Source organism: Peromyscus leucopus, chromosome 5, assembly GCF_004664715.2.
Source record: "Peromyscus leucopus breed LL Stock chromosome 5, UCI_PerLeu_2.1, whole genome shotgun sequence".
NCBI classification, from domain to species: Eukaryota; Metazoa; Chordata; class Mammalia; order Rodentia; family Cricetidae; genus Peromyscus; species Peromyscus leucopus.
In genome coordinates this window covers 105,850,130-105,875,074 of record NC_051067.1, presented here as the reverse complement: position 1 = coordinate 105,875,074, position 24,945 = coordinate 105,850,130, and the positions used below count along the sequence as shown (strand labels likewise).

Here is a 24,945-nt window from a genome sequence, read left to right as displayed (position 1 = left end):
AGTCTGTAAAGGTTCTTCTCCTTCAATATGATGCAAGTCTGATGATCCTCAGAACCTACATTAAGGTGCAAGGAGAGAAATGACTCCACAAAATTGTTCTATGACCCCTATAGTGCATGTGCATGTATGTGTGTGTTTATACACACACAACTCCATTATAATAAATACAAATTTTTATATTTAATACTTATCCTTTTAAAAAAATTAAAATATACCAAAATAAAAATATATAAGGTTAAAAACTATAACATCAGAGTTGGGCAAGACAAAGAAACAAGAAGAAATGAATCCAAGATAAGACACAAGAATCAGAGACCCACTTGGTTTCTTACTCAGGAATCCCATAAAAATGCTAAAGCCATAGTATATATTCAGAGGACCTAGTTCAGGCCTGTGCATGCTGCCTCAGTTTCTGTGAGTACATATGAGCTTTGTTCATGTTAATTCAGACGGCCTTGTTTTCTTGGTGTCCTCTATCCTTTGGATCTTATACTTTTTCTACTTCTTCTTCCTAGGGGTTTCTAGAGCCCTGAGGGGGAGGGATTTGGTAGAGAGATCCTGTTTAGGGCTGAGTATTCCAAAGTCTCTCTCTCTCTCTGCATAATGTCTGGCTATGGGTCTCTGCAGGAGGAAGCTTTTCTACTGATAGCTAAGCAAGGTACTGATCTGCTTCCCTGGTCAGAGCATAAATATAATTTTTAAAAATAAATGAACAAAAGAAAAAAAACTAGAAAAGATGACTGATAGCCAAATATGTGGTTATTAAAGACTTGGATTTCTGGAGGTTGTGGAAAGCTGAGGGATAAGGATGGCTGAAAGTTCGTGCTCGTCTGAGTTACATATATAGTGAGTTTCTGGCCAGACTAGGCTACAGTATGATGCACTATATTCAACCTCCCCAACCTACCCCCCTACAAAAGATCTAAATTATCAATCTAAATTACCATGAAAAGTGACATCACTCTCTCTATATTATGTTTCCTTGTTTTTATTTGATGTGTATGAGTGTGTATCTGCATGTATGCCTGTTTTCTACATGTATGCCTGGTGCCATTGGAGGCCAGCAGAGGTAGTTAGATTCCATGGGATTGGAGATACAGTTATACAGAGCTACCTCTTGAGTGCTAGGAATCAAACCTGTGTCTGCTGGAAGGGCAGACAGTTCTCTTAACTGCTGAGTCAGCTCTCCATCCCTCACTCAAGAACTATCAGAATTTAACAAAATAATAGTAGAAACAGTTTTACACCATGCAATTAGACAATTCTAATGAATTGGGCAAATTCTTTAAAAATATAGAAATTACTAGAACTTACTCCAAAGAAATAGATAACTTGAATATTCCTCTATTGGTTTTGTTTGTCCTTTTTTTATTTTTTTGTGTTTTTTTTCTTTCTTAATTTTGATGAGTATGAGTCTTTGCTTGTATGCTCATATGTGCTACACCTTTGGAGACCAGAAGAGGGTGTAAATGCCCCTGCAATTGGAGTTCAGTTGTGAGCTGCCATGTGGGTGCTGGGAATGAATCAACATCTCCTCCCTTCAAGAGAAGAGAGTTCTCGTAACCAATGAGCCATCTCTCCAGCCCCATGTTTGTTATTTTTTTCAAGACAGGGTTTTATGTAGCTCAGACTAGCTTTGAACTTGCTGTGTAGCTGAGACTGGCCTTGAACTGGTTTTCCCCTTCCACCTCTTAAGTGCTAAGATTACAGGTGTGTGCTATCACACCTGACTCCATAGTTTTATATCAAAGAGACGGAATTCATAAATTAAAGTTGTAGTAAATATAGGAGAATTTCAAAGCCTGATAATTTTATGGTGAATTCTACTTTTTGGAACCCACCACCCCCAAAAAAATTCTAGAATAAGAAGTGGAAGAAACACTTCCGAATACATTCTATAAGGCTAGCATTACACCCAAGCTGAAAGAAGCCATTACAACAAATTTATAGGTCAATATCTATTATGCACATAGAAATAAAAATACTGTTTACTTATATGAGATAAAGCCTCATATAATCTGCTTGGCTTCAAATTCTCTATGTAGTCAAGGATAATGTTGAACTCCTGAACTTCTGCCTCTACCACCCAAATACTGGAATTACAAATGTGCACCATCATTCTTGGTTTATGTGCTGCTAGAAGTTTAACCCACTGATCTGTGGATGCTTGACAAGCATTCTAACCAATTCTGAGTTACATTCCCAGCCTTAGATATAAAAATATCTAATAATAAATATTAATATTAATAATATTTAAAAATCAAGTCAGGATGATTACCATCAGTTGAGTCTATCCTGATCTACATAAGGAGTTCCAGGCTAGTATGAATTCAAAAAGTATTTTCTAAAAATCTAACTATATGGAAAAAAGATAATACATTATGACTAAGTGGTCTATCTCAAAGAAATGCAAGATTGGTTTAACATTATAAAACCATAAATCACAGGTTAGAAAAAAACTATATGATAATCTTAATAATTAGAAGAAAAGTATTATGCATAATATATGTCTTCATAATAAGAACTCTTGGTAAACTAGGAATGGAAGGGAACATACTTAATGTGATAAAGGGCTATATATAATGCTACATGTAACTGCTATTCTCATTATTTTTATTTAATATTTTATTGGATATTTCTAGCCATTGAAATAAGACAAGAAAGTGAAATAAAATTCATAGAGATTAAAATGAAGGAATTTTCCCATAAGTGATGTGATAGTATCATATCCAGACACACAACTATAGCTAATTGTGATTTTAGGTAGATTGCAGGATATAAGGACATACAAAATCAATTGTATTTCTATATGTCCCAACAAATTATTGAACCTCAAACTGTCATTTGTGTCTGTTGAGGGTATATGCTTATATTAATTATGTGGCTACAGGTACACTTCTTTGTGTATTCCAAGGAGGTCAAGGAATAACTTTGGGTATCTTCCTCTGTCACTCTTTACCATACTTTTTGAGACAAGGTCTTTCAGTGAAATTGGAGCTTTTTGTTTCAGCTAGACTTACTGACCAGCAAGCCCCTGGAACCTGCCTATCTTTGCTTCCCCAGCACTGGGGTATGGTGATATTTCATTTGTACTGAAATGTGATTTTAATTGTATATTAATAAATAAAGTTGCCTTGGGGTCAGAGCTATTAGAGCCATAGCAAGAGCGTGGTGGTTAGAAGAGCTAGGTAGATTTCTGTGTGTTCAGGGATACAGCCAGTATTGGAGACATATGCCTTTAAGACCTGGAGGGCGGTACTTACAGGCAGTGATGAGGCATTCATGTGGTTGGGTTTACAACCAATGAGAAGGCAGAACAGAAAGACTAAAGACAGACAAACAGGAAGAAGCTCTCTCAGAGAAGCTAGGAGCACTGCAGGAGGTAAGATTTTAGCTCTGAGCTCTGACATCTCGGCTTTCTCTTTTACATTGGCTCTGTGTTTCTTATTTTAATAAGACGATTGGTTACATCTACAATGGGGCTCTAGGTACACAGTGCCTTGAGCAGCTTTGATGTAGTTATTGGTGATCCGAACTTAGATCCTCATGCTTGCTGGCAAGTGCTTTACCCATTGTGCCATTTCCCCAGCCCCCATCATTTATAATAGTATGCTTTAAAAAAAAAATCTAGCCTGGGACTAAAGAAATGGATCAAAAGTTAAGAGTACTGGCTACTCTTACAGAAGACCCAGATTCAATTCTCATAACCCACATGGCAGTTCACAACTGTAACTCTAGATCTAGAGGATTCAATGCCCTCTTTTTGGCCTCCATGGGCACCAGAAATGCACATGGTACACATACATACAGGCAGGCATGCATATACATGAAATAAAAGATAAATCTGGGGGTAAAAAACAAGACAGATAGTATGACACACAGTCATTCCAGCACTTGAGAGGCTGAGTCAGGAGGATTTTGAGACCATAATGAATAGTGAATTAGAGACTAGCCTGAGCTAAAGATAGATACTATATCTCAAAAAATGAAAATACTTGACTAAATGCTTAGCTGTAAATTTAATGAAATATATGCAATGCCTGTACAATTATTTTAATAAGTGTCTCCCAAAGACCCATGTATTGAAGGTTTTGTCCTCAGTTTATAGTGCTATTTGGAAATAGCTCATGGGAAATTCATGGAATCTTTAGGATGTAGGTCCTAATGGAAATAAGTCATTGAGATGCACCATTGAAGAGAATGTAAAAACCCTTGCTCCTCTCTGTTTTTGCCTCCCTGGCTCCAACAGGTGATCAGTTTCCTTTATAACCTATTTATGTCTTACTATGATGCGTACTGCCTTGCCATAGGCTCCAGAGCCACAAATCATAGACTGTAATCTCTAAAATGATGGCCCAAAGTAAAATGTTTTCCTTATAAGTTAATTTAAGTATGTTGTCACTGCAATAAAGTTGACTAACACAGCAAAATGTTGGAGAAATATCTAAATTGTGAGGAGATTTATAATGTTCATGTGTAGGGTGCTTGCTTGTCTATATGTGCTACATCTATGCAGGCACCTGCAGAGTCCAGAATGTGTTAGGCTACATGAGACCTCATCTCAAAAAGGAAAAATAAAAGCTAGACTTTGAAAACCACAAACAAGGAAAAAAACCTCACTTTTTGAAAAAAATTAATTAAAAATACTGTGTAGTGAAGAAGCTGTCTTGTAGTCATTATAATATTGAAAACATGTGCTTGTCCTTAAAACCACGACAGCAAGCCAGGTGGTGCATGCTTTTAATCCCAGTACTGGAGAGGCAGATGTAGGTGGATCTCTGTGAGATCCTGTTCTACAGGGTGAGTTCCAGGACAGCCAGGGCTACACAGAGAAGCCTTGTCTCAAAAAAACCATGCCACCAGCCCCCACTCTAAAGAAAAAAACCAAGATGACAAGATGGCTCACTGGGTAAAGACTCTTACCATTCATTAAGTCTGACTATCTGAGTTTGATTCCCAGGATTCATATCATGTAAGTTGAAAACCATGTTCTGAAAGTTGTCATCTGACCTCCACGTGTGTGTTGTGGTACATGTGTACATATGCACATGAATAAATAAATGTAAAAATAACAAAATTTTTTAAGTGAAGGTTTTTTTGTTTGTTTTAAGGCCAATGAAATTAGTGGGGAAAGGTGCTTGCTGCCAAACCTGACACTGAGTTCATTCCCAAGGTCCCACATGGTAGAAAGTGAGAACCAACTTCACAAGTTGTTCTCTGACTTCCTTATGCCGACCATGACATATGCAGTTTCCACACTTCCCATATAAATAAATTTAAATAAAAATACATTCCATATAAATAAAAACTAGAATTTTTTTTTTTACATTGTAAAATGTTTCATTTTCTTTCTAAGACAGCAGCATAAATTTTGTAATCCCAGCAGTGGTGGAAGCAGGGAAATCAGGAGTTAAAGGTCAGTCTTGGCAACATTAGGAGTTCAGTGCCACCCTGGACTAATTGAGAAACTACTACTACTATCTCCAAAAAGAAGTTAGTCAAATAAATACAAAATATGTTTTTGGAAAGGGGTGGTAGGAGATGTAGCTCAGTGGTAGAGTGCTTATGTTCTGTGTAGATGTTTCTGATTTCAGTCACTAGTACCAAATAAGTGAATAGTGTTAAATTCTGGATGTGATATTATTTTATGTTAATATCCCTTTTATTCACAATACAAAAGTCAGTTTTTGTTTTTAATCATCTTGGCTTTTAAATCATCATCCTTGGAACAAGGCTAAACTAGGAAAAAAATTGTGACAGGATCTTAACTACTAGCCTCATCACCATTGGTCATAAGCCTGTTTCTAGGATAGGAGCTGTAGAGATACTGACTTGGAGCCGCAGGGGATACTTTTTCATCAACATTACTTTCAAATGAGGGTGTGGTTGCACATGACTATAATATCACTTGGGAATAAGCAGCAAGAGAATCCTAAGAGTTAAGCCAGCCTGGGGTAAATAGTGAGACCTTGTCTCAAAAATATACTTATATATACATAATATGTATAAACACACATTTTGTGCATATATGTATGTATCTGTCACTCAGTCTTTGCTCAACAATATATTAGAATTTTGTACTCCAAGAAGAAAAAAGAATTAGGTATAAATAAAAGGCATATGTGGCCAGGTGTGGTGGTATACACCTTTAATTCTAGCACTTCAGAGGTAGAGGCAGGAGGATGTTTGTGAGTTCAAGGTCCAGTCTATATAGTGAGTTCCAGGACAGCTAAGACTATATAGGGAAACCCTGTTTCTCAAAAAAAAAAAAAAAAAAAAAAAAAAAAAAAATTTACATGTGTTTTTGAAACAATGGAACACATTGTCATTTCTAGAGTAAAGTGATCTGAGATATCAGTTACATTGGAATTTAGGAAGTAATTGCTGGTTATAATACCAAGATAAACAAATGAATCTGTTCTTTGATTGTTATCATGTTGTTAGGGTCCTGCTGTAAGCCCAGACTACAACTCATTACCTTTTGCCTCTGCTTCCATAATGCTAAGATGATAGGCCTAGACCACTTTTCCATTCCTTGCCCTTACTGAATCTATTCTATATAGTGCTATTGAAATACTTGTTTAATAATTATGAAGTATTGTTTAATAATATCACAGAAACACCAGTTCTCAGAAATGAAATAAAAGATCTCCTACACAAAATGAAGCACTATCCTACTATACATATAATTGTACTGTGTCAAGGGGAAGTGTTACTAAGTTTATGTGTGTGTGTGTGTGTGTGTGTGTGTGTGTGTGTGTGCACACGCGCACATAAATGGATGAAAGCTGAACTTTTAATTCTGTAATTTTGGGGAGTTACAGTATTTGAAAAACCAAATTAAAAGTATTTATTATAAAATAATTGAATGAACTCATATACCTGCCTTTTTTGAGATATTAATAGTTTTGCTACTTTATTCCTTAAGCACATGTTCAGAACTGCTTTGTATCTTCGGGTGGACTGGATGTTTTGTCTCAAGTTCTTGTGCAACTGGAGTCTGATTCACACAATACTTTTTCCAGTGCTAAGCTTGCAGTGGTAGTGACAAAGACCGTGGATGCATGTATTACTAATAATTGTGAGTGAAAATGCTTAATCAATTTTCTATAATTGAACTTTGGTGAACAAATATGTTAATACATTTATAAATACATTAAATACTATTATATTTAATATGGCAAAATTGTATTAAAATGGCAAAATTTCCACCTTCTTACAAATGGAGAGGAGTCTTAGAAATTATCTATTCTAGTTCCTTATTTTCCCATCAGAAGTTACAACTTCCCTTGGGATGCACATCTAAGTCTTTTGACTTTAGGTCTAATAAGAGAATCAAAGTAAGGTCCTGTAATTCTTTAAGTCATTATTTCACTTAAAAAACTGTTTTAGCTAGATGTGGTGCTTTGGGGAGGCAGAGGCAGAGGCAGATAGATCTCTTGAATTCTAGGCCAGCCATGGTAACACAGTGGTGAGACATTGTCTAAAAAGAAAAACAACTTTAATTAAAAAAAATTAAATGACAAATCAAAAGACATTGAGATATTGGAAAACCCAATGTACAAAATTTTAGGAATTATGTAAATAATTAAACTTGGGCTGGAGAAGTGGTTCAGCAGTTAAGAGCTCTTGCTACTTTTCCAGAGGACCTTAATTTGGTTCCCAGCACCCAAGTTGGGCAGCTCACAACCACTTGTAACTAGAGCTCCAGGGGATCCAACACCTTCTGGCCTCTGCAGGCACCTGTACACATGTGGCATATACTTATATAGAGACAAATACGTATACATTAAAATTAAAACATGCCTTTGTGATGAGGGTAATGTCTGATACATCTAGTGCATGAGTGAGCAGCAGAGCCAGAACTAAGGACATACGTTTCTCATTGTACAAACACTTAGAATGATAGTGTGTAAATTCTTGTAGTGAGGACCCCTTTACATTCACAAACAACCCAAAAAGTAGGTGGCTGAGTTTTTAAAGATTTATGTGTATGAGTGTTTTGCCTTAATGTTTGTATATATACCATGTGTTTTCCTAGTGCTCATAGAGACCAGAAGAGGACATTGGATCCCCTGGAACTGGTTGTGAGCCACCATGTCAGTGCTAGGAACTGAATCTGAATCTTCTTCTGTAAGACCAGCAAGTTCTCTTAACTACTGAGCCCTTAGATGCTTATTTAATAAGCAGTTAATGAATATCTGCTGTGTGCTAAGTCCCAAAGACATAAAAGTAATTGAGATATAGTCCCTTGAACCATGAGATGTATCAGCAGGTAGAGGTTCATGGTGCCAAGCCTGATAACCTGTGTTCAATCCTGGGACCCACATGGTAGAAGGAGAAAACTGACTCCTGAATAAAGTTGTCATTTGACCTCTGTGTGTGCACCATGCACATAAACACAATAAGTAAATGTAAAAAAAAATTTAAATGATACAGTTCCTTGAGGAATTCACAACTTTATTGTTCATACCAGTATTATTAGACTCTGGATGAACTCTGTTAAAAACCCTATGGAGGCCATGCAGGGTAGTGCATACCTATAATCCCAGCATTTAGGAAATAGAGGCAAAAGGATCAGTTCAGGGTTAGCCTCTGGTTAATAATAAGTTTAAAGTCATCAAAAATAAAATAAATACCTCATAAGGAGAAGTATAGCTTAATAGTAGACTTCTTCAATCTCATCACACTTCATCATAGATTTATATAACCTTCATTGCATCATTAATGTTAATAGTGTCATAGAGTCATATTTCAATGTCAAGCAGGATTTATCTAGTAACGTCATTACTGTCTAGTGTAGCTATAAGGAGATATGTAAGATAAGAGTAGGTGTATTCAGCTTTTAGGAATATATTATTAGTTCATATTTACAGCATCATGGAAAGAAACTAAGAAGAAACCATTAAAGAAGAAGAACATAAGCCGGGCACTGGTGGTGCATACCTTTAATCCCAGCACTCAGGAGGCAGAGGCAGGTGAATTTGAGGCCAATTTGGTCTACAGAAGTAGTTCCAGGACAGCCAGGGCTACAAAGAAAATCCCTTTAAACAAAGAAAGAAAGAAACCAAAACCCCAAACCAAAACAAAACTAAAAGACTAGTCATGATGCATACCTTTAATCTAGGGAGACAGGCAGGTGGATTTCTGTGAGTTTGAAACTGGTTTACATAGAGAGTTCCAGGTTAGTCAGGAATACATAGAGAAATGCTGTCTCAAAACAAAAAAACAGAGTAAATAATGAAGACCATAAACCATTTTCTTACTATAATGTGTTTGTTTAAATTGACATGTATACACATATATTGGATACTACATGACATGTATATATTAGGTAATATATAGGCATATAATATTCTCCCTGAGTAAGCTCTAAAACATATAGTACTTGTATACTTAGAAATCTTAAATTTGTACCTTTTTTCCCCTGTATTAAACTAGTAGCTACCTTTTCAGTGGTGTTATCCAAATACCACATTGTTTCAAAACTTCTGGCATTACTGCTTCATGAAAGTCTTGATTCAGGAGAAAAATTTAGCATCATACTTGCCATTGGTCACTGCACAGAGGATTGTGGTAAGTATTCATTTAATTCAGTGTGTGTACTAAAACAGTGGGGTGGAAACATGCTTTTGCTTCTTTCTCCTCTTATTGTATGAAAGGCTTAAAATCCAGCTTTTGTCCCAGTCATTAAAGCTCCTTATTTTCTTTTTCATACTATGTTCAATTAATCACGAAGGCCTCTGGTTGTACTTCTTTCTCACTCCATGTTTCTTCCCATTGCCCCCAGCCCATTATTGCCTTTCACCAGTATGACTGTAACAGCTACCTCATCTGCTCCTCTTGTCTCTCTTGATTTTCAGTCTTCTTGCTGAGTCAGTATACAAATCTGATCCTGTTTTCCCTCACTGAAAACCTTGAAAGGCCAGTTCTTCTAACCTTCAGTGAAAACTCTCAAAGGTTTTGTTTACTCTATTTCCATCCCAGTCTTGCTCTAATCCATCTTTCCAACAATCTTCACTTTCCTCTCTTCTAACCATTTCCCTCCTTCCTCGCACTTTCCCACTTTTTTCTCCTCTCTTTTCTCTCTCTTGTTTCATCTACTCTTTCCTTAGTTTTTGTTTCCTTTATCAATTTCTCTATTCTTTCTCTTAACCTTTTAAGAATGTTTTTATTCATGCATATGTATATGTGTGTCTCTGGGTACCCACAGAGGCCAGAAGAGGAGGGCTAGAGTTACAGGTGGTTATGAACCACTTGATGTGGGTATTGGAAACCAAATTTGGGTCCTCTGCAAGAGCAGCAAGTGCTCTTAACCACTGAGTCATCTTTCAGTCCCTACACTTCATTTTTTTTTTTAAACCAAATGAGAGCTATGTGTTATCTCTTATGAGGTGTGGTACATTGTGGCAACATTTTAGAAATCATCATTTATGAGAATTTGGTACCTTTTGTAAACAGATTAATAAATGGAAAATAGCTTTGAAATTATATTCTTTATTTTAAAGTTTGAATTTTGTTCATAATTATCACAGTGATAAATCATGACCTCATACAAAGCTTTATAAACTTTATGAAAAATAATCACCATTTTAATTTTTGATATTTTTACAGAGGAAAATCAATATGAACTTTTAAAAAGCAATGGGCTGCCACTAATGATACAAGCCTTAACTGAATTTAATAATGAAGAACTAAACAAAGCTGCCACTTATGTGCTTCAAAACTGCAAAACAATTAGTAAGTTTACTGTTACTTTAGGAAAATATCAACTAGCTGGGCATGGTAACGCACACCTTTATCCTAGCCCTGGGAAGCAGAAACAGGCAGATTCCTTAGGGATCAAGGCCAGTATCTATACTGGATGTTCCAGGCCAGCCAAGGCTACATAGTAAGACTCTTATCTCAAACAAACAAAAATTGAAATATCAACTGCCAGGTATAGTGACAAACAACTTTTAATTTCAGGACCAGAAGCAGGCAGGTTTTTGTGTATTCAAAGCCAACCTGAGTTACATAGTAAGACTCTGTTCCAAAGGAAAAGAAAGGAAGGAAAGGAAGTTGCTAAAGAGGAATTTGTATGTACTCTAATGATTTAGATTCCAAATTATTATTTGGGCTTGAAAGGAGCATATATAATTTGGAAGTGACAATTAGAGTATTTTCAATGTGCTCAAGCCTATGTAAAAGAGAACAACTAGATAGCAGAAGCTGAGGAAATTTACTTATTTTATGCCTCGTGTTTTGTTTCTAAATCATAATATAAAGTACATTTGTTCATTAGTCTAAATATTAGATTTTCTGTTATATGCTAAGTACCATGAAAGGCATTGAGATTGAGGGTAGAGTTATAAGTAAACTGTGGGTCTGTAAGTTTAGTCTGAGTAAAGAAATAATAATTCTAAAAACTAAAATTAGATATTATTATAAATTGATATAAAGGTTGTGAGGGAGAATATTCTGAATACTTAGCAATACACTATAGCAAAGTGACCTGTTGCTATGATTGATTGATAAATAAAACGCTGATTTGCCAGTAGCCAGACAGGAAGGATAGTGTAGGCGGGACAAGGAGAGGAGAATTCTGGGAGGTGGAAGGCTGAGGCAGAGAGACACTGCTAGCCATCATGAGGAGAAGCATGATGTAAGATACTGGTAAGCTACAAGCTACATGGCAAGGTATAGATTTATAGAAATGGGTTAATTTAAGATATAAGAACAGATAGCAAGCATCCTGCCACAGCCATAGAGTTTATAAGTAATATGAGTCTTTGTATGTTTACTTGGGGGACACAAGTGGGAGAGATTTGTCCCGACTGCCAGCAGGCCGGGATACAGGAAAACTTCAGCTACAGTGATCTGACCCAGATTTAAAGCAGTAAAGGTTTTGGGAGAAAGGACCCAAAATTATAGGAAGAAAGTAATTCTTGAACAGAAATCTAAATGTCTAGAGTTAATTGTGTGAAAAGAGGAAATGGGCTATAAATGGCTCAGGCCTAAGCAACAGATCCTAGCTTAGGAAGGGGACTGGTGTATTCAAAGAATTGATGGGCAGTCTAGCTGGAGCCCAGAGAGCTGGTGGTAGCTATGAGATTTCTTTGTGAATGAAAAACTATGGACATAATAAATTTTTAAAAAGACTGTGTTTTAAGCATATCTATGTCCCCTGGTTTGCTTCTTATTGTTGTAATAAGCATTATGACCAAAAGCAACTTGAGGAAGAAAGGGTTTATTTCAGCTTACACCTTACAGTACATTGTTAAGGGAAGTAAGGACAGGAACTCAAGTCAGGAACCCTGGAGACAGGAACTGAATCAGAGACCATGGAGGAATACTGCTTACATCGCTTGATTCGCTTGCTTTTGTATATAACCCACGACCACCTGCCCAGGAATAGAACCTCCTCCAGTGATCTAGGCCTTCCTATATCAATCATTAACCAAGAAAATGCCTCCATAGACTTGTCTACAGGCAATCTGATAGAGGCATTTTCTCAGTTGAGGTTTCCTCTTCCCAGATGACTCTAACTTATATCAAGTAAATGAACTTGACCAAACCAAAACAATCTGCTTTTGGACTAGAGAGGTAGCTCAGTGATAGAGTATATACTTAGCATATGACTGACCTTGTCTTTAATTTTTGCATTCTAAACAAACTACTTTAAAGCCAGTAACCTTGTATCTGAAATAACATTTTCATGTGTTATTTTCCAAAACTATGAAAAGTAGAATCTACTATTTGACTAAGTCCCAGGCCCATGCTTTGCCTTCTTTCCACTTATTTTCAGTACCAGTTATTGTATAAGAACATACAGTTTAAAGATGGGATGGGGTGGAATATGTAGTTGTCCTTAAAGTGTAATAATAACATTTCTAGTAATGATAAACTTACTATCCCCTTCCCCTGTCTCTCCTCTCCCCCCCCCCATGCATTCTATATTACAAAGCTGAGAAATTATCTCTAAGTCTAGGAGAGAATTCTTTTGATGAAAATGAAGCGGACCAACTAAAGGACATAAATGAAAAAGAGAATCTTGAAGAGCACTGGAAAGCAGCAAAAGAAATTATATGCAGAATAAAACAATTTGAAAGAGAAGGAAAAGAGGTTGGTTTTTTTTTTTTTCATTTCACAGAATACAGAACTCCATGCAAATACTAGAATATGTGCAAATTTAAAACAATAGAGGTTGGCAGTAAAAATGTTTTTCTCCAGTTATTTTTTAAAATGTTTAATGTAAATTTTAATAGTAATATTTAAAGGACATAGGTATAGAACAAATTTTTTACATTTATTTTTTCTTTATCATTAAAAAAAGATTCTATTCTACTGCTCTTCCAGAGGTCCTGAGTTCAATTCCCAGCACCCACGTGGTGGCTTACAACCATCTGTAATGAGATCTGATGCCCTCTCCTGTATACATAATAAATAAATAAATCTTTTTAAAAAAAGATTCTATTTGTGTGTGTGTGTGTGTGTGTGTCTGTGTCTGTGTGTCTGTGTCTGTCTGTCTGTCTGTCTGTCTCTAAATACCTGAAGGAAAGTGGCCAGAAGAGGACACAGGATCCCCTGGAACTGGAGTTATAGGTGGTTGTGAGCTGCCTTACATGGCTGTTGGTTTTTGTTTTTTTTTTCCGAGACAGGGTTTCTCTGTGTAGCTTTGCGCCTTTTCTGGGACTCGCTTTAGAGACCAGGCTGGCCTCGAACTCACAGAGATTCGCCTGCCTCTGCCTCCCGAGTGCTGGGATTAAAGGCGTGCGCCACCACTGCCGGGCTGGCTGCTGGTATTTTTAACTCATAGCCTCTGGAAGAGCAGCAATAATTCCTAACTATTGAGCCATCTCTTTATGTCCTATTTATTTATTTTTACTTTTATTGATATGTATATGCACACCATGTATTTTAGGGAGCCCTAAGAAAACAGAAGAGGGCATCAGATCCCCTTGAGTTAGGCTTACAGGTAGTTATGAGTCACTTGATATGGGTAATAGGAACTGAACCCAGGTCCTCTGCAAGAGTAGTATGTTCTCTTAACCCCTGAGCTATCTCTTCAGCTCCTAAATATTTTTTTTTTTAGTTTTAATTTAATGTGCACGGGCGTTTTACCTGCATTTATGTCTGTGCACCATATGCATACCTGGTGCCCAGAAGGCCAGAAGAGGGCATCAGATCTCCTAGAACTGGAGTTAACAGTTGTGAGCCATCTGGGAATCAAACCTGGGTCATCTGATAGAGCAGTTACTGCTCTTAACTCTTGAGCCATTTCTCCAGCTCTCCCAAATGATTTTTAAAGGTGTGTGTGTGTATGTGTGTATGAGTATCTGCACATATGGATGCCTGTAGAGGCCAGAATTGGGTGTCAGATCCCCTGGAACTAGAATTACAGATGATTGTGAACTGCCCAATGTGGGTGCTGGCAACTGAACTCAGGTTCTCTGGAAGAGCAACAAGCTTTCTTAAGCACCGAGTCATCTTTCTAGCCCCTAAATAATTTTTTAGAAAGTAGAAATGGTAACAAAGAGTAGTTACATAAAAGATAAAAATAAGTCTAACATCTGAATAATATTTCAACAAACTTGCAGAAGAAACAATCTAATTTTGATCCCTCTTCCCCACAGACATATACATGGTCTTGTGTCTAAACTGCAGGAGTATGGTCTGATAAATGCATCAGTAGATAATTCCATCATTGTACAAGCATCACAGAGTAATTACACAAACTAAGATGGTAAGCGTCAAGAGATGCAATAAATTTAAGAAGTATGAGGACCTGGACAATGGCTTAGTGGTTAAGAGCAGCAGCTCATGGAGAAGACCTGGGTTCAGTTCTTAGCACACATGCAGTGGTTCACAACTATTTGTAACCCCAGTTCCAGGGAATCCTACACTCTCTTCTGGCCTATGTGGGTGCCAGATGTGCACATAGTGAACATACACACATGCAGGCAAAACACTCATACACCTAAATTCAAAATAAATCAATCTTTATGAAATGGGGGGTGCATATGAGACTGCTGTTGACTAAAACAGTATAGTGTTTTATAGTAAACAGAATACACTAAAATAATGATAAAAATATAACATAGTAAATTGTTGGGATATTTGTACACTGTGTGAAGATATATTGTTGTGATTGGTATAATAAAAGTTGAATGACCAATAGTGATGTAGGAGGTATAGTGGGATTTGAGGGAAAGAGAGGAAGAGGAATCTAGGCATGCAGGAGAAGCCAGGAGACATAGAGAGGAAACAAGAGGTTCAAGATGGAAGAGAAGTCACACCATGTGATAGAACGTAAACTAATATAAATGGGTTAATTTAAGTTGTAAGAGCTAGTTGAGACAAGCCTAAGCTAAAGGCTGAGCTTTCATAATGTAAGTCTCTGTGTCATTATTTGGGTTTTGCCAATTCCTCTGAGCCTCAACCAGGGATGGCTTTGCCACTCCCATGAGTCTAAGGCATTGGGATCCTTGACAGCTGTGTCCATGTCAACAATACATATTCACTCTGGACTTCCTGACCTCTCTCCACACACATTGTTGGGGGAGGGTGCACATGTATATGGTAAGCCTGTAGATGTCAGAGGACACCCTTAGGTGTTAGTCCTTAGGTGCTTTTCACATTGCTGAAACTTTCTGTTTCTACAGTGATTTCATGTATATAATATATATGTGTATATTATGTATTTTTCTTTTTGAAATTTTGATGATCAAACCCAGGGCTTTGCATGCCAATGCTGTTCTACAGCTGAGCTACATTCCCAGCTTTCAAAACACACGCATGCATGCACGCACGCACGCACGCAGGCACGCACGCACGCACGCACACACACACATACCTCATATATTTGTTTGAGCCTTGCTTGCACTTCTTATGAAGTAGAATTGCTGAATTATAGTCTAGTGTAATTCTATGTTTAGTTTTTTGAGGAACTGCCACTCAAGTTCTAGGCCAGCAAGGGCTACAAAATAAGACCTAGTCTCAAAAAAAGTAAGGAAGGTTTAAATGAAATATTGTTATATATTTTATCACAATTTAAAAGAACAAATAGTGTGGTTAACTAAAAACCACTGAATTAGGTAGGAAGTGAATAGAATGAAAATTACATCTCAAGCTGTCGATGGCTCAGTGAAGTACTTGCCTTTGAAAGCATGAGGATTGGAATTCAGATTCACAGAAACCATATAAAAATCTAGGGATTAGTGGTGCACACCTGTAATCCAGGTAGCAGACAAACAGATCCCTGGAAGCTTTCAAGCCAGCTATCCTGGTGTATGTGGTGAAGTCCAAGCCAATGTGAAACTGCTGCTTTGTTTGGTTCTCTGGAGACCACCACCTGCCTGACCTTAGCTTGGCTTGTTTCTAGCCAGCTTTTCAGAACTTAAATTATCCTGTCTACCTTTTGCCTCTGAGCTTTTATCTTTATTCTATATACCTTTCTTTACTTCTTACTTCATGGCTTGTTGTGTAGCTGGGTGGCTGTCACCTAGTGTAGCTGGGTGGCTGTCACCTAGTGTCTTCTCTCCTTTTTTTTTTTTCTCATTCTTAGATCTTCTCTTCCCAGATTTCTCCACCAGTTAATTCTCTTTGCCTGCCAGACCTGCCTATCCTTTCTCCTGCTAGCTATTGGCCATTCAGCTCTTTATTAGACCAATCAGGTGTTTTAGACAAGCAAAGTAACACAGCTTCACAGAGTTAAACAAACACAGTATTAAAAAATACAACACATCTTCACATCGTTAAACAAATGTTCCACAGCATAAACAAATGTAACACATCTTCAACTAATATTGCACAACATAAAAGTTATCCATTTGGTTTTTCTTATACATACTGGTTTTATTATAAAAGTTGTCAAAACAGAAGTAAAACAAAAATTTAAAGACTGGGCATAGAGTTTTTGCCTTTAGTCCCTCTCTGGAGGCAGAGTTTGAGGCCAACTTGGTAGATATAGCAAGTTCTAGACCAGCCAGGGCTACATAATGACATCCTGTCTCAAAGAAAAAAGTTAACTGTCAAGTTATTTAGTCATGGATACATGTATACACTCTAGCCAGTAATGTTCACGCTGTCTGTTTCTCCACATGCTTTGAATTTGTCTTGGTAGAGAAGGAAGCTGTTGCAGTATAGTTTCAGTAGCTATTTCTTTTATTACAGTGAGATGGAGGGATTTTTCATATGTTTAAGAACTACTTATGTTTCCTGTCCAGTGAACTGTTTATCTCCTTTGCTTACCCTACCATATGGTTGTTGATCTTTTTATTGGTGTTATTTAAGAGTTAGCCAGATGTGGTGGCACACACCTTTGATTCCAGAGATCACAGGCAGATCTCTGTGAGTTTGAGGCCAGACTAGTCTACAGAACATGTTCCAGGACAGCCAAAGCTACACAAAGAAACCCTATCTTGGGGGGGAAAAAAGAATTATCCCGTGGTCTAGTACATGCTTTATGTGTGATTTTTCTATGTCTTGGTTCCCATTGGTTTTGCTTCTTGCCCTTTTCCTCCTCTAAGTCCATTCTCCTTCATTGTCCTTAGTCTTTAGGAGAGTTTTCAAAGATATTTTATATGATCAAGCATATTGGTTTTTTTTATGATGTAGCTATTGCATACTATTTAGAAAGGTCTTCTACCCCTTGAGAATAGTTTCTATTACAATGGCTATACTTTTTAATTCATTGATTTATTCTACATCCCAGCCACAGCCTCCCCTCACATCCTCCCCTCTCAGTTCTTCTCCCCCATTCTTCCCTCCCACTCTGTACTTTTTTAAAATGTTTATTTATTTATTTATTTATTTATTTATTTATTTATTTATTTGTGTGTGTGTGTGTGTGTATGTGTGTGTGTGTGCTCAAGCCTGAAGACAACTTGTTGAAGCTAGTCTTCTCCTTCTACCATGTGGGTCCTGGGGATCACACTTAGGTCGTCAAGCTTGGCAGCAAGCACCTTTACCCACCTAGCCATCACCCTGGGCCTATGTAATTTCATTTAACATTTTAAAAATATTTGGTTCACTTTTACCTTATTGTTGTGAAATAGCTACATTTATATTCATATAGCTATATTTCCCCCCCATAGCTTCTCAAGTAACCTAATATCATTTATTAAGTAAATTCTCTTTCTCTTCCTAATGTAAATTATTCCTTTTATTATTGGGGGATTTATTAAGGCAACTCCACATAGTTAAAAGGGAGGTTTATTAGGGGGTTTTACTTACAACAAGTAAAGGGATAGGTGACGGTCTGGGAGAGGTGAAGTGCAGTCTAGTGGTGTTCTCCAGAGAACTCTTCTTGGTCTGCCATCCAGCATCCAGGATCACCAGGAAGCAAGAGAGCTGGCACATCCAGATCTTGGGTCTTAAGGGCTCCCGTTTTGGCCCAACCTCAGGGGCAGGCCTGACAGTTACTAGAAGCCTCGGGGGTAGTACTTCCAGGTCAAAACTGGAACAGCTACCCATTACATTTTATTATAAATGTTATGTTAAAACGTATACAGTTTTTATATAATAAAGGAAATTTGAGGCATATTATAAAGAAATGATTGTATTAAAATTATTTACTTGCTATTTTTTATATTGTAGGAGAAATTACAAAGTGGACAATATAAGGATAATACCTCATCTATGAAAATAAAAATACAGAACACTTTGAAACATCTCTGTGCAGATAGTATTGGAGGTACCAAAGCAGAAAATAAGGATACAAACCAGTCTAGACAGCATCCTAGTTATAAGTCCAGTGAAATCATATCTAAAGCTTGTGCAAATGAAAACCAACTGAAGACTCTGAAAAAGAACACAAATCCCCTTAATCCTTCCTATAGGGAGAGAGGGCAGAGTAAGAGTTTGCATAAAGCCACTTCAAGCTGCACTCAAATCTTAAATGAAAAAATGACCTTTAACCAAAAGGATTCTGTTTCTCAATCAAGGTATAGTTTAATGACTATAGCGCTTGCTTACTCATTAAGTACTTATTGTGTGCCATGTTGTTAAGCACTGTGGATATAGGAAAGATTAAACCTGGTCTTGGGAGGAGCCTAAAGTAAGAATTCTTTTTGTTTCCTTTTTTTCCCAAGTGTATTTATCCTTTTACAATTCCATACATATAAAACGTACTTTATCTTACTTCCCTTTCAGAATATTCTTATTCCCTCCTCCTGCCAATCCCTTTTTTCTTCCTAGTATGTCTCCTTCCTATTCCCATGCCTTTTAGTATATGTGCTTGTGTGCCTCACTGCCCTTCATTAAGGTTGCTTGCCATGAGCATGAATGGGAGAGGGAAAAAAAATTGAGACAGGATCTCTTATATTCCAAGGTTGTATGTAGCTGAAGATGACCTTGAAATCCTGATCTTCCTACCTCTACCTCCCAAGAGCTGATATTACAGGCAAGTATAACCACACCCAGGTTTTACAGTGCTGGGGATTGAACCTATGGACTACTGATGCTAAATAAGTACTCTACCAACTGAACTACATCCCCAGCTCTAAAGGGTTGTTTTTTTTTTAATTGACCAATGAATTTAGATGAGGAGGTATGGATTGTAGTTTATCAAAGGCTTTGCATGTTGTTCTCAGGATGTGGGGAGCCACTGAAGACATTTTTGCTTTATTTTCTGTTTTGAAACAGGGTCTCACGAATAACAAGAAAGCCTTCAACTACTTCTGTAGCCAGTGATGACCTTGAAGTTACCCTTATGTGTACTACTATCCCCAGATTATTTGATGCTAGTGATCAAAGCCAGGGCTTCATGCATGTTAGGCAAGCATTCTACCAACTGAAATATGTCCTAAGCTCCTGAAGACTTTAAATTGAGTGAAATACTTGTGTTGGATAGTTTTATGTCAACTTGATACAAGCTAAAGTCATCTAAGAGGAGGGAACGTCAATTAAGGAAATATCTCCATAAGACTGGGGCTGTAGGGAAGCCTGTAGGGCATTTTTTTAAATTAGTGGTTTATGGGACGGAGCCAACAACCCATTGTGAGTGTTGCTCTTCCTGGGCTGGTGGTCCAGGCTTCTATAAGACTGTGCAAGCCATGTAGAGAGCAGGCTAGTAAGCAGTACTCTTTCATGGCCTCTGCCTCAGCTCCTGCTTCCAGGTACCTGCCCTGTTTGAATTCCTGTCCAGACTTCCTTCAATGATGGGCTATGACATGGAAGTGTAAGCCAAACAAACTCTTTTCTCCTCAACTTGCTTTTTGATTATGGTGTTTCATCACATCAGTAGGAACCCTAAGACAATCAAATTTGAATTTTAGAAGCTATGCTCACAAAAGAAAAACTTAAACTAAGTTCCTATATTTGAAGCAATAATGAAAGCATTGAACCTGTGAGCAATGTGACAAATCAGTTTTCAAGTTTACTGTGGTAAAGAGAGTTGAGTTTGATGAAAATCCAAAAAATTTTTTCAGTACTGCCCTTTTCCCCTCACAGGTAGCATGTAAGATTGGATGTAGGCGTGTAGCTTTTCTTAAACCCTTTCTTGTGTTTGTCTGATGGCTGTTGTACTTAAGGAAAATGAAGAGGAGACTATGCTCTGGTCAGATTGCAGGGCAAACTAAGTATCAGGAAGGTGGATTATATTATTACTCCTTCCTCTGCAAGGTCTTTTTTTTTTTTTAAAAAAAATTTTATTTAGCTCAAGGACAATTTTATTAGAGTTTGAAAGAAAAACAAGGCAAACAAGCTGTTAATCTCAGCATCTGCTAGCATGAAAGAAATAGAGAAGAGGAAGAGAGAAAGCTGTGAGTTTTTAAGTTAGGAATTGCAAAAGCTGGCATGCTGAGCAATGTGGGTCAATTAGGAGCTTTTTTGGTGGAAGAGGAAGAGGGTTTCAAAGAAAGAGAAATAGTCCAGAGTGTCAAGGAAAACATGCTTAGGCTTTTGACCAGTGTCCAAAAGAAAAGTAGAAACAAGCCAAAGGAAAATTTACACTTTTGTCCGAACTGAGAAAATTGAGCAGGTTAGCAGTGCTGCATGGAAATTCTGTAAAGTCCATTCTCAGTGGTAATTTTAACCTCACTTCTCAGGGATAGGAAATTGCAGAATGCTGAGATATGGTTTTGGGCCAGCCTTCTTGCCTCCTATTCCAAGGCTTTCACCCATACTCTTTTTTTCTCTTTTCCAATTGGTCCTGCTTTTATTTCTTATGTTATGAATGGTTTTCACATGTGTGTCTATGCACTGTGTATGCCTGGTGTCTACATAGGCCAGAAGAGAGGGCACTGGATCCCTGGGGACTGGTTATACACAGTTGTGAGCCTACATGTGGGTGCTGGGAATCAAATCTCTGTCCTCCAGAAGAGCTCTTAACTAGCCACTGCTCTTAACTGCAGAGCCAGCTCTCTGACTCTAAGATTGGCCATGTTTCTCTCTTAGCTATTATTAATGTTATTTTAGTGTCAGTTTGAGTTACTAATACTTGCATTTTAAATATTTTTCTCTTCTGTCTTGTACCTCCTACAAATAGATTTACACAGGGCTAGAAATGAACAATAATCATTGTTAGTGTCTGTGGTAGTTTGAAATTGGCCCCCATAAAATGGTGAGTTACGATGAAAGAGTTAGTTCAGTTGGTAGGATGCATGCCTAGTATGCACAAGGCTCTGGGTTTGATTTCCAGTACTGCATCAAGTGGGCATAGTGTCGCATGCCCATAATACCAGCACTCAGAAAGTGAAGGCAGGAAGATCGGGAGCTCAGAGTCACCTTCAACTACAAAGCAAGTTGAGGGCCAGCCTGGGCTGTGTGAGACTCTGTCTCAAAATACAAAATAAACATATATCTTGCCATATCTTTTTTCTCTTTTAAATATCATATTTATTTCTTTTCATTTTATTTTTTCTGTATGGGTATTTGCCTGCATGTGTGTCTATATACTATGTGCATGCCTGGGGCCTGCAGAGAGGCCAGAAAAATGTGTCACATCCCCTGAGATTTGAGTTACAGATGACTGTGAGCTACCCTGTGGGTGCGGGGAATTCAACCTGGGTCCTCTGGAAGCAGACCACTTAATCACTGAACTATCTTTCCAACCTTCATCAATCATTTATTTACCAGACACAAAAGTGTGGTTCTATATATGGAATTTTTTTTTTCTGAGATTGGGTCAGGTTGGCCTATAACTCATGATATTCCTATTTCAGCCTCCCAAATCCTGGGATTACTGTTGTATGTCCTATGCCCAGTTTACAAAATGCTATTGTCTTAGTTAGGGTTTCTATTGCTGTGAAGAGACACCATGACCACGGCAACTCTTACGAAGGAAAACATTTAACTGGGGCTGGCTTACAGTTCAGAGGTTTAGTCCATTATCATTATGGTGGGACCTGGCAGCATGCAGGCAGACATGGTGCTGGAGAAAGAGCTGAGAGTTCTACATCTTGATCTGCAGGCAGCAGAAGCCACTGTGTACCACACTGAACATAGCTTAAGCAAAGGAGACCTCAAAGTCCACCCCACAATGACACACTTCCTCCAATAAGGCTACACCTACTCCAACAAAGCCATCCCTCCTAATAGTACCACTCCCTATGAGTTTATGGGGGCCAATTACATTCAAACTATCACAGATATTAGCAATGATTATTGTTAGATTATTGTTTGCTATACTGTCCTCCATGTTCTCCCACTGATTTTGTTCTCTCCCTTTTGGCCTTCATTTCTTCCTTTTTTCTTCTCTTCCTCCTCCTCTTTTTTTCTTCTTGAAACCAAGTCTCCTGTGTCCCAGACTGGCCTTAAACTTACTCTGTATTAAAGGGTGACTTTGAATTTTTTTAATCCTTCTGCTTCTACCTCCTGAGTGCTGAGATTAAGTTATGAATTACCGTATCCAGTTTGTGTAGTATTGGGGATTGAACCAGGGCTTCACAAATGCTAGACAGACCCTTTACCATCTACATCCCTAGCCCATCTTTTCTTCTTTTAAATGTTTTCTCCTGTATTTTTTTTTTATAACTCAGACTATTATCCATTCATCTATTCCCCCACCCACCCACACACACACTTTGTCATATGCTAGGAATCAAACTCAAGGCTCCAGTACCACATAAACTGGGTATGGTAACACATACCTTAATCCCAGCACTCAGGAGGTAGAGGCAGCAGGATAAAAAATTCAAAGTCACCCTCTAATACAGAGTGAGTATAAGGGCAGTCTAGGATAAAGGAGATTTTTGTTTTTGTTTTTAAAAAGGGAGTTACATCCTCAGCCCTGTGTTAGTGGTTTGTTTGTTTGTTGTTTTGTTTTAATAATATTTGCTTTTATCGTTTTTTATCAATGTTACTACTCTCTGGAGTCTTGTTTACATCTACAAACAAGGCTATGACTATTGCAGATCCTACTTTGACCAAATTTGTTGATGTGATAGTCAGCTTTCTGTCATTATAACATAATACCTGAGGCAATTAACCTTTATAGAGAAAAGGTTTGACTTATGGTTTGGGAAGTTACAGTCTGACATGGTAAGCTGAGTACCCTTTGCTTTGAGGTCTCTAGCAAGGGCTGCATAGGGTGTCAATCTTTTGGAGCAAACCACTCACCTCATGAGCCAAGAAACAAACTAGGACAAGCCAGAGTTGCACAAATCCCCTTCAAGGGTGTATACCTGGTGACCTTAAGACCTTGTACAAGGCCCCACATCCTGAACATCTCAAAATCTCCCAATAGTGCCGAACTAAGGGCCAGGGCTTGAATAATGGACTTTGGGGCACATTTAACATTCAGATTATAGTATTAGATTTTGGAAACAGCTTTATCTGCCTGATGGACATTCAGAACCACCATACTGTTTAAAAATTTCCCTACACCATAGACTCTTTACTTCTAGTAATGTAGTATCCTTTTTTTTTTTTTTTTAAGTGACCATGTTTTCAAACATCCGACTCACACTGTCAAAAATAGAAAGCAACAGGTACCAGTAACAGGTATGTTTTAAAATGTTTCTTAGTTTTTTCAAGAAAATAGGTATTTGGATGGCTGAAATTCAAATGTAAATTAGTTATTTGCCCTATGTAAGCCATACTTTTGACTCTGGCACACCTGCCTTTATTACTATTTACTCATATCCAGAATCTTTCTCTTTATCCACTAAGAGACTGGATATGTAGTAGTAAGAGAAAATGTATGAAAATTTGAGGCTTAATAAATATTATAAATTTCAGAACATTTTATTAAACAAAAAATCTTATGTTTTGCATTTTCTTTCAGATCCATTTACATTGTGTTTAGACATAATAGATAAAGAAGTTGGTTTTCAAGCAACTGACAAAATGTTGAATTATAGGTGCTCAGGTGAGTATTTTTTAATTATAATAATTTCATAATTGAATCTATATCTGCTATTGGTTAACTAGAATTTATAATACTTATGCCTTATAATTTAATTTAATCTCCTTTGAATTTTGAAAGCATTCAAGTCAATATTGTCTGTTTTGCGTTAGGCCATGCCCACATGAGTAAATGCAATTAGTATGTCTATTTTTGTTTTTGTCACAACACTGTAACTTTAAATGAGCAAGATAAATATGTTTTCAGAGAGCAGAGAAATAGATATTTATTCTATATTATACTCTAAACAGGTATTAAGTATTCCATATATAGTTTTATATTTCTCATAAGTTTATTAAAGTTCCCAGTGTCCCATGCCCCACTACTGATTTTTTCTATAAGATCTCATTGCACTTATCCAAACCTTTCTCTTCTTCATACCGTACCATTTCTTGTTTTTTCATACTCACTGTTCTATAGAGAAAACCGAGGTAACTCCATGTTCAGTTCAGCACATCACTATTCTATTTTGAATGAAGACTTTCATCTCTGTTACTCTGAAGTGGATATATAACCATAATATGAATCCCATATTCTCTCTCTTCTGTCTAATATAATTGTAAAATCTTTTCTGCAGTCCCTTCCTTTAAATTAGCACACCTGTATTACAGCTACTT

At 37.3% G+C, this 24,945-nt stretch overlaps 1 protein-coding gene across 3 annotated transcripts in view; it reads left to right on the top strand.

Moving 5' to 3' along the window:
* Positions 1-24,945, top strand: part of Terb1 (telomere repeat binding bouquet formation protein 1) — a 55,214-nt gene that overhangs the window by 13,417 nt on the left and 16,852 nt on the right. The window contains exons 9-15 of one of the 3 annotated variants that reach the window (XM_037206173.1): positions 6,929-7,081; positions 9,442-9,576; positions 10,615-10,740; positions 12,971-13,104; positions 18,580-18,926; positions 23,861-23,925; positions 24,209-24,292. In XM_037206173.1, the coding sequence (XP_037062068.1) occupies positions 6,929-7,081; positions 9,442-9,576; positions 10,615-10,740; positions 12,971-13,104; positions 18,580-18,926; positions 23,861-23,925; positions 24,209-24,292 (1,044 nt within the window). Of the gene's footprint in view, positions 1-6,928; positions 7,082-9,441; positions 9,577-10,614; positions 10,741-12,946; positions 13,105-18,579; positions 18,927-23,860; positions 23,926-24,208; positions 24,293-24,945 lie in introns of all 3 variants that reach the window. The other 2 variants (XM_037206172.1, XM_028884376.2) reach the window with 2 other exon arrangements.